This window comes from Melospiza melodia, chromosome 6 (assembly GCF_035770615.1).
Source record: "Melospiza melodia melodia isolate bMelMel2 chromosome 6, bMelMel2.pri, whole genome shotgun sequence".
NCBI lineage: Eukaryota > Metazoa > Chordata > Aves > Passeriformes > Passerellidae > Melospiza > Melospiza melodia.
This window is the reverse complement of record NC_086199.1, coordinates 20,512,602-20,523,355: the sequence shown is the minus strand read 5'-3', so window position 1 is coordinate 20,523,355 and position 10,754 is coordinate 20,512,602. Positions and strand designations below refer to the sequence as shown.

Genomic DNA, 10,754 nt, shown 5'->3' with positions numbered 1-10,754 from the left:
TGTGCTAAAAGACACAGAATGTGTCTTAAACACAAGAGCTTTAAAAGACAGTGAAAATCATAGAGAAGTGAACAGCTTTCTTGAATTTGAATGGTATCAGAACTTAGCAAGGCAATATAAACCCCCCACCTCCTTAGGATTTGATTTTTACTGTAGAATTCTGTGAAACTCCTGAAGAACAGTAACAATAAGAAAAAAACCCCTGATCTAGTAATCTTTTTCTTTCTTAGGGACGTCTCCAGAACAGCTGTTGCCAACCTGCCAGCCAAAGGATTGGAAAGCCTGAAAGAACTAATGGCCAAAAATACGTGGACTTTAAAGAAATTACCAGCTGTAAAGGTATTTCTTCAGCTAATGCGAGCTGACCTATCATACCCAAGTCACTGCTGTGCTTTCAAGAGCTGGAAAAAAAAAAGTGGGTGAGTTTCACTAACTGGCATTTATTTTTTAAAATATATCAGTAAAAACAATGTTTATAAAAATACATCTACTGGCACTTTTGTAACAATTTTTTCTAGGTATAGACAATGTTCTTTCAAACAGGTTACAATTGCGAAGTGGCAGAACAATTTTTTTTGTAAGTCTTTTTGTAGCAGTTCCTCCTCTGGCTGGGCCCAGAATTAAGGTGAAACAAAAAAGAAAAGGGTAATGTTCTACAGCAAGGCCTGGGAAAAAAAGTGTTGGATAGGTTATAGTCTCAAGTCTCATGTTTTCTAACTGGAAAGCTGTTAACTACTGAAAATTTTTTGACTGCAAATACTGCTGCAACACATCATGAGGTACAGAATTCCAAATTCCAGCACTGCTAGTCAGCTGTAAAGAAGATAGTGAACAGAAATTAGACTGGAATTTCTGGGAGAAGCAACAGTGGAAAAGAAAGTAATATTGTATGTATTATACATGAAGTTATAAAGAGTAAATAAATGTCTTCTTACCTACTAAGAATGTAGATCTCAAAAAAGAAGATGGATTATGGACGTCAAACAAGTAAAATTAGTGCTGGGGATAAAATTAAAAATACAGTTAAATAAAAATAGCCCAGAAAAGCTATAGTGTTTTATGGTCAGTTAACAAAAATATATTCAATCACATTTTTATACCTACATTTTCATCCAGGATGATTTGCTTTTGAAGCATTCCCTTTGTTCACAATCTGTACACCAGTCAGACTGTAAATGCCAGCAGTGATTTTCCTCTCTACTCTTTCAGGATCCTGGAGTACCTGATGTGTAACCAGAGCAGCCACAGCTTTCAGAAGAGATCAGTCAAGACTCTCAGAGACCCATTTTACAAAGATTATGCAGAAGAATACACAGACCACACCAACGCTGTGTATGACACAAACACCAAGTTCACAAGTTTTCATGAAAATCCCCATTATTACATTTTTTTGGAGGAGCATGGAGATGGAAATCTTGGCTTTGGCAAAGAGCTCAAGAACCCTCAAATGGAAGATGTGCAGACCTTTGACAGTCATTATGACTATCCTGTCTGTGGAGGCAATGAAGACGTAATATGCACGCCAGAGCCTGATGAGTTTAATCCCTGTGAAGATATAATGGGATATCAGTTTCTGAGGATTGCGGTGTGGTTTGTGAACCTGCTTGCCATCCTAGGCAACAGTTTTGTTCTTTTCATCCTTCTCACCAGTCATTATAAACTGACTGTACCTCGCTTTTTGATGTGTAACTTGGCCTTTGCTGACTTTTGCATGGGGCTGTACCTCCTCCTGATTGCTTCAGTGGATCTCTACACCAGGTCAGAGTACTACAACCACGCCATAGAGTGGCAGACGGGGCCTGGCTGCAACACAGCTGGGTTCTTCACGGTGTTTGCCAGCGAGCTGTCTGTGTACACCCTGACCGTCATCACCCTGGAGCGCTGGTACGCCATCACCTTCGCCATGCGGCCCGACCGCAAGATCCGCCTGCGGCACGCCGTGCTCGTCATGCTGGCAGGGTGGCTCTCCTGCATCCTGCTCGCCCTCCTGCCACTGCTCGGAGTCAGCAGCTACAGCAAAGTCAGCATCTGCTTGCCCATGGACACGGAAACGCCAGTGGCTGAAGCCTACATTGTGTTTGTTTTAATATGTAACATTATTGCTTTCATCATCATTTGTGCCTGCTACATAAAAATCTACGTAACTGTGAGAAACCCCCAGTACAAGTCAGGGGACAAAGACACCAAAATTGCCAAGAGGATGGCTGTGTTGATTTTCACAGACTTTCTGTGCATGGCTCCCATCTCTTTCCATGCTCTATCTGCCATTATGAACAAACCGCTGATAACTGTCTCCAATTCCAAGATTTTGCTGGTACTTTTCTACCCGCTCAATTCTTGTGCCAACCCCTTCCTTTACGCTATTTTCACCAAAGCTTTCCGCAGAGATGTGTTCATCCTGCTAAGCAAGTTTGGCATATGTGAGCATCAGGCTCAAGTCTACAGAGGTCAGACAGTCTCAGCCAAAAACAGCAGTGGGTCTTATGGGCAGAGAATCAGCCGAGGGATAGGTCAGGCTCTTACAAGCATTCAAGACCCAGTAAATGATTACCTTCCCGCTGTGACGATGCAGAACCAAATTCTCATAGAAGAATGCAAGCAAACTGAGCTCTAACATCTCAAAGTATCACAGCCAAAACCTGGGCAAGAGGTGATTGTGCATATGTGAATCAAGCGAAAAGATAATATTGTCCATATCCTTTTCCCCTAGGTTATGCTTTGCTATAGCTGAAAGTACCTCTGGAGTGGTCTTCTTTCAGACAAACCACTTATTTGAAACTCTTATCAGTGCAGGGCAAAGCACATGGTCCTGATGATAATTCTAGAAGTAGATGTGAATGCTCTATAGGAAAATTTTATATATATAAATATTAAAAAAAATATATAAAATATACTCCCATCTTAAAAAAAAAAGAAAGAAGCCCAACAGTAAGACTTGGGGGTAACTTACATAACTTATATGACTGAAAAATATTGGATGAAGTTGGATAATTAAAATCATATTTTAAAAAAAAATTAAAGGTTGAAGCTCTTAAACACCTATATGTCAAAAGGTTGGGTTTTTTTTCTAACAGCAAATTTCTAAAACTTCCACCAGGCTAAAATGGAAGAGGTTTCTTCTCATTCTGTCATCCTGACCTGAAATAAATCTAGTCTTTTGTTTGCTGTTTAGTTTGGTGTGGTGGGAAAACAAGCTTCTTCTTCATACTGCCTTTATAGTGGTAAAAGGCAAATTATGGCTGATTTTGCAGCTGCTCATAAGGTGACAGGTAAGAAAAATTAGGGCATTTGTGTTCATTACTATCACTCTCTCACTTTTGGATAAATCTATTTAGGAGCTGGTTTATCTGAATTTGTTTTGAAGACCAGGCTACCCAGTCAAGTTAATGATGGTTGTTTAGGGTTTTTTCGGATGACTCATCCAGTTGTTACCATATTTCAGTGCTGTTTTATCTGAGCATGTTTATTGCCCTGAACACCCTGCTTTCTTACCACTTCTGCTGTCCCTACTTACCTCCCTCTCACAGGGCAGAACTTTCCTTTGAGCCTTTTCTATGTTGAGCCACCTCAAACCTCAACTTAGACCAAGGGAGTGGATCACACCTTTAGGTTCCTTCCTGCCATACAGTTTACTGCATTGAAGGCGGACTTCTAGCTCCTCAGCATGTTTTGAGAACATCTATCTTGTAGTGAGATCTGTAAACTATGAGAATCCCACAGTTATCCTCTGGCTGACCACAGCCTGCTGTAGCTGGGACACATGCTCTCCACAGCGTGTGAAGGAAATCCATGCTCAGACCCAAGGAACAACCCCCAGTCTACAGCCTTACAGCATCCTTCTGCCCTACCTGCTGCTAGATGGGGCCAGACCAAGGGTAAGCTTGGCTGCGCTTGGCTCATTCTTACACCACAAACAAATAAACAGAGGCCTGGCCCTCCACCTCCTGCAGACACCAGGACTCAGGGCAGGAGCTGCTCTGCACCAGCTGCATTGTTAACACCAGAGTGGCCTGAGTGCCTGGCTTTGCTGGCAGGATCACACCTGGTGCCAGCCAGCTCCACAGACTGGCTCTGCAGAACTGCTACCAAGGTTACCATGGATCATTTCACTCAGCTATTTGAAAGCCTTGGCATAAGAATGAAAAATACTGTGTGAATATTTGCCTGCAGGTAGGTATTTTTAAATTAATTTTGTAATATCTATGCTGGTTTTCATGGAATTATAGTCTTTGAGGAACTAAATTAAATTGATCAGACAATAGTCAGGGATTATATAATATGGGCTACTAGTACCCAAAAAACATAATGGTAAAGCAGTCTGAACTGCTGGCTACTGCAGCTGGAAACAGAGTATGTACATGGCATTTGCAATCACTATTTGATTCTCTATTTCCAAGTATTTAAAACTCAGTTTGATTCTGTATTTCTGATTATAAATGAAGGCTGCTTCAATGAGCAGAAGCAAGGGCCTAGATTAATCAATTCCATGAGATGGTCTTACAGAAAATAAATAATCATTCACTGTTAATGCCATTAAAAAATCTACAGTACTGTATTATAGACTAATTTAGCTGTTTATTTGGGGGAGAGGCATATTTCCATTTTATGCTGATTCTCAGCAAACTCTGAAAGCAAAACTGCTGAAATCCATACAAATAATAATTTATTACCTGCTCTTCTGTAATCTGGAGTTCCCCAGTGTTACAACAGAAAGACTTCTAAAGCTTCTTAAGAGTGCAGATCAGGAAAATTCCTTACTCTTGAAACAGCTGCATTTGTAATGCTCAGGCCATGTCCGAGAATCCCATATAAACATGGGAGTTTCCAGATGCAACAGCCTCCCTACCAGGTTCTGCCACCCTCCTGATACTGGAACAACCCTTAAAGGGAGAAACAGTGAGTGAGTGCCTTTATTTAGTACCTCAGCAGCAGCAAAGACAGTCAAGCACTAATGGACATTTATCCTACAGACTTCACAGACAATAGTGTACCAGTGAAAAAGAAAACCCAAGCTTAAATCATATTCTTTTTCAGAAAGAAAGACTTAATCAAAAATTATGTTAAAAGTGCTTTTAAAAGTAACATGAATATTTCTTTCACAGAAACTAGTAGGACTTCAGAAGGATGTGGTATGTTGGACGGGTACAGGTTGTTTGTAAACTAATGCAGCTGTTTGCTGTGACTAATGGATGACAGATATATTTACACATTATTGAACTTTTCTGTCTCTCATTATTGCATATACATTATGCCTGTTAAAAGAATTCTGAGATACTGCCTTTATCAATGAAGTTTGATATTTCCAGTTTGTGTTGCATAGTCCTTCTTGTGTTTAACTTGGTAAAAAATATTTTAGAAGCTCTTGGAAAGGTCCAGGCAAATACAATTTAAATTAATTTATTTGCCAGACTTTTTCTTGTAAATGTTTGTATCCTATAGGTATTCTCTTCCATTCCTGCTCTGATCAATTCCTTGAGCCATTTTTGGGTTTGTACACACCTTTATGTAGTACTTGCTATTTTAAATCTGTCTCAGCAAGTTGTATTATTTCTGGCATTTAGTATGTATGTTCTCTAGAATACTTCAGAAATAATGCAAAGCATGGGAATAAAATGTTTTGTTTGAAATTGGAAGAGGCTCAATAAGTATTTTTTGGGAAATTTTAAATTTTCTTCCTACAAAAGAAGTTAATACCATTTCTTTTGCTTTTAACTTCATTGTTCTCCTTGGCTGACCTATCCCATGACACACTGTCTGATGCAGGTTTGGGGGTTTTAGCTCCATCACTAGCTGTGAGAGGGATGTCCTAAATGGCCATCTCAGACAGTGCAGTAGGGATGGAATGGAACAGCAGTAGTACTGCTCAGCTCAGGGGCTCCACAACCATCATTCATTACATCCAAGATAATCTGAAAGAAACAAAAGCTGTAAAGTGGAGATGGGGCCTTAGTTATGAACACCTGGAACTTTCTCTGAGCGATTCAATGGCTTTAGGTGACCTTTTGTAGTCTCCTCTCTCTCCAACAGAGAGAGATGTGAATATTTCATAGAGTAGGTATTGGTTCTAGATGACGTCATCTGCAACAGGTCAGCTATAGTCAAAAGAAAGCACACCCTGCTTTGCTGTTGGTGTTTGGATTCTGAAAACAGCACAAGCAACCAAAGATAAATTTCACATCACTAGCATAGCATTTTGGTCTATTAACACAAATGCCCTGTTGCTTCCTTTCTTGTGGGATAAATAAAGTATTCATGCTCACCTTACAAAAAAATCTGTACTAAAAAATCTCCTTAAAAAGAGAAGCTTGGTTGGAATAGAAGTCCTATGCTTATGTGTTAATATGAACCAAACTCTCCCTCCCAGGCTGTTTGGGAAGGCTGATGAGTAATAGCAGCATAATCTGTATTGTTTTTCTAACAGATGCCAGGCGTCTGCACTCTAAAACCACTTGGTAATCAAATGGTTTCTGGGTTGCTGTTAAAATTGGACAGTGAGGCACAAAATTAGTTGGGCATTATGCCTTTCCCTTAGGCACCCTCCTCCTCCTTTGTACGGATTCTGAAAACATGACATTACACTGCACTTACATGCAGGCTTTGTGGACTAAGGCAGGAGCTGCTGAAGGGCCCTCATCATGCCCTGGAACAGAAAATGGTGAAGAGGTCTTAGTGACGCACACTGGGAGATTCTGACAACACCATCAACCTGGAATTCAACACTTCTCCATAAAGCTGGAATACTTTTCATCTATTTAGTCTCTTCCATCTGACTGGAAATCATGATGTGAAAGTAAACAAATGCTCTATGAGGTCAATACACAGAGTATTTATCAGAACCCATCAGCTCTTAACTTCCTATTCCCATTCCAGACCTGCCCCCCTTGTGCCCTCATATACACACATTGGTTTGAATTACCTCATTATCCCAAATTTCTAGGTTCTCAGACATGATACTAATCCTGTGTAGTTTTGTAATGCCTGGCCTCTTTCCACCCTGAATAAATTGGGTAACTATTCCAAAACATGGAAAAGTGAACTGCATGCACTGGACTTGGATCTCATTGGGGCCACCCTGAACTTACTCCTTCAAAGGGTTTAACTTCCATGGGATTAATATAATCAACTTGAATCTTACCCCACCTTTCTGAGAGGACTTCTCTGTGCTGTCTCAATTATATGCAACGCCAGGGCTTGCACTTGTGGCCATCTCAAGTCATATCCTTACTGCTACACACCTGTGGAGTTCTGCTGAATTCCACTGAAGCTCGTGAAGCTTTGATAATGAGTTCAAGGAGAAAGAACCCAGTAATTTTGGTTCTCAGTTATTCAATATGCAGCTGTGATGAGGAGTATCCTTTTGTTTTTCTTCTCTCTTAAGGAAAGAAATATGTTGTCAACATCATTAACAAGCTGTATCTAAGAGCTCACTAAACAGCCATTAGAAAGTGACTGAAACTATTGGATTGTTACTCACATATATACTGTGATAGTTTTTATAAGACCTACTTTGCTGTCTGTGTGGAAGAGCTTCTGTTTCAAACATTGAGACTGATAACTGACTGGACTGCCAAGCCCATGCTGGTTGTCTTACAACTTCAGCTGAAATGACAGTGGCTTTTCTTTGAAAAGTGAAGAAAAATTGCAGTACTCGTGTTTTATGAAGGCAAAGCTGCAACAAATTAACTGGAGCAGTAACATGAGTTTTAACAAAAACCTTCTCACTGCAGGCTCTGAGGTGTTACCTGAATGTCTGTCTGCCCCACGGCCTGCTGCTGACACATGCAGGATAGCAGGGGAATACCAAGCAGCACTAAAGCTGTGTTTGTGCTGGTTTCAGTCTGACTGTAGTAAGAATTCCCTAAGTTATATGTGGATTACTGCTGCTGCCTAGAGGGAGCTGTGGAAACAGCAAATTAATTCTTTTTTAGCCAACTACAGATTTGTGACTAAACCCTGCAATGGTCAGTATAAAGCAGCAAGAACAGTATTTTCATTAAGAAGCAATTAGGAAAGCGTCTGACACATTGGCACGTACACTTTCCCCATGAAAAGTCCAGAAGGGAAAAAAAAAGGTGTTTTTCAATTTGTATGTACACTTCTCCTTTGACATGAAAGTAAGCTTGCAGTCTCTCCTTGATTTTTTTAAGGGCTGGCTGCATTGTTTTATCTTTTCCTCTGTACTGTTTCCTCATTCCAGTTTCTCTTTACATCTCCTTCCTCTGCTATTGCAAAACCCCACACTCAATTTTAAGAACTACTTTATGTTTCCCACCTGCTATCTGAAGTGATTTAGGCTACTTGGCAACACAGGAACCTCTGAGAGAAATAACAAAGTAGCTTAAGGACATGAAAACATTTAGGACAGAAAATGAAAGCTAAAAGATACTCTGAACAAAGATTAACAGTGGAGCGGTTCTTAAATTTACCAGATCAAATTACTTTCTCTCTGCCCCCTCCCAAAACCAACTTGAATGATACATGCAAAAAATGTCTGTGATATGAATATACTTCACCTTTAGCTACCTGATTTTTAACACCAGTATCATCATCCCACTTACCAAGCCCTTTGTCAACTCTTTAAACATACAGGGAATTTCACCAGATGCTGATTTAATGTTTTAAGACTGAAACTACTTATTAAAATCAGACAGACAAATTCACCTCACAAAAACTAGGCCATCAGAAATATTATTCCCAGCATTAGGGCTTTTTCTTCATTAAAAGCATGAACAAAGTGAGCTCAGGAGGAAAGGGCTCCCATCCTACAACAGTTTGAATTTTCTGAAACAAAAGGCAATCTGTGCCAAAACAAACCTACAAGCAGTATTCCCAGCAAATGAATTCTTCAATAAATCCTTTTTAGAAATGCTTTACTTCCCACAACACTTTGTTTCCCAGAATATATTACCTGGTGGAACCAGACAGCCCACCTAGAGTCAGCCAGTCGTTCCTCTGAGGGGAAAAGTGTCTATGAAATACTCACATGCTGGTACAGCAGGACACATAAGGAGTTCAATCTGCAGGGGGCTCACAGCAGGATTCCTAGGAGAAATGGAAAAATCAGCAGCTAACAGCCTTAGCAGAGAGGACTGCCTTCCTTATTTTGGTGGCCAAAATGGCTTTCCCCATCACAAACAAGGAAGGCTGTTCTTTACCTTGACATTAAATCCAGCAGCTCCAGTACTCGTAAAGCAACATCCAGACTCTCTTGGGATTCCAACTGTCTTATGTTCCAGACATATAGAGGGATTTTTCCACAACACTGTTCTCCTTCATGGTTCCTCTAGCAAAGCAAAAACATTTCTACCTTGACAGAATCACATCCATACATAATATTTTTTGCTGTTATGAGATTATTTATTATTTTTGCAAAATAATGATAGTCCTTGTTTTGAATTTGCTACTGAAATATACTTATCCAAATGAAACACCATGCTTTCAATTTCAGTAAATTTTTATTCACCAAACTGAATTAAAAAGTAAAACAAAAACTGGAAGTATTTTAAGCAGGTATCATTAAAAAGCATATTAAAATAGCAGTTCATGAATACCCATCTTCAGAGTGCAGTTTTGACCTATGGAAGTGAATGGGCAATTCAGAATCATTTGTAACGTAAAGCACTATTTGCATTTATTCTCTCTCCGTATTATCTATTTCAGATAACCCTCTTTCAGGTCACACAAGGGCATACACATTTTCTACTGTGTAAAAAAATGTAATTACATAGCCACTTTGCACAAAAATAACTGGGAAAGTCTTCACTCTAAAGAAAAACATTGTCCTAAACCAAATTTCCTAAATGTTATATATCCACACTGAAGGTCAAACGTGGTTCAACTGCAGTTCATCTGAGAGTATTACAGATGTCCTTACCTTTGAAAGGATTAGATTTTGGCATAATCCCGTTAGTGGTACAGTGCTGAAATCTGCTCTGAAAACAAGGGGCAAGTCTTTAAGAGAGCATTTTACAAACAGGAGTCTGCATTAAAAAAACAATACACACTCAAAAGCTGATGCAGCTTACGACAAGTTGTACAGAATAGCGTAGAGGTGAAAATAAATGGGGATATACTGAAAGCTATGCTAATATCCCAAGATTCTTATCCTCTCCTACCTCTGCAATGACAGTAACTAAGCCATATAAAAATCAGATAAAAAAATAATGCATTTTTAAATATACTTGATTGTGCAAAACTTAAAAAATTTGCTCAGCCACAGCTGAGAGAACACAATTAACATTCAATTGCAATACTCTCGTATTTTCTCACAGGAATGAAATCTAGCTTTTTTGGTGTTTTAACTTAAATTTGCTACTAATTTGTCAACATTCTGCTTTTTCTCCTCTTTTATCAGGGTACTTTTGAAAATCTTTTGTCCAAAACAACAGGCCATTTTTCTGACCTGTTTGTTTCTTCCAACACCAATGATCTCTTTTGGAAAAACACTGGATTTTTAAATAATAAGTAGTTATTTATCCAGAATCAACTCCAACTCCATTTCAAGTAAGGCAAATTTTATGGAAAAAGCAGTATTGCATTTTTTTTAAGATTTCCTTAAGTCTTGAGGGCTGGAGAGTAAAGAGGAGTATTGGGGGGGGCAGAGGAGGGGGGGGTTCATCCTTGAATACTAGGGAAAAAACAAAACACCACTCCTCATGAGGCTTCGTTTGCTATATCTTGACAGCACTGTAGATAAAAAATTACTTCATAATCATCACATTCCAAAATACACCCCCCATACAGGCAGTATAACC

General features: G+C 39.4%; 1 protein-coding gene and 1 long non-coding RNA gene across 2 annotated transcripts in view; one reads left to right on the top strand and one right to left on the bottom strand.

The window, feature by feature from the left end:
* The window catches only part of TSHR (thyroid stimulating hormone receptor), a 44,664-nt gene extending 41,793 nt beyond the window's left edge, over nt 1-2,871 (top strand). The window contains exons 9-10 of the mRNA XM_063160171.1: nt 231-419; nt 1,210-2,871. Of these exons, the coding sequence (XP_063016241.1) occupies nt 231-419; nt 1,210-2,614 (1,594 nt within the window). The 3' untranslated portion in view covers nt 2,615-2,871. The remainder of the gene's footprint in view (nt 1-230; nt 420-1,209) is intronic.
* A 1,548-nt stretch (nt 2,872-4,419) lies between these two features.
* Nucleotides 4,420-7,321, bottom strand: LOC134420234 (uncharacterized). Its single transcript, XR_010028284.1, has 3 exons — nt 7,236-7,321; nt 6,589-6,640; nt 4,420-4,880 (listed from the first exon to the last, which is right to left on the bottom strand). It is a non-coding gene; the product is annotated as an uncharacterized LOC134420234 (long non-coding RNA).
* Between the last annotated feature and the right edge of the window lie 3,433 nt (nt 7,322-10,754).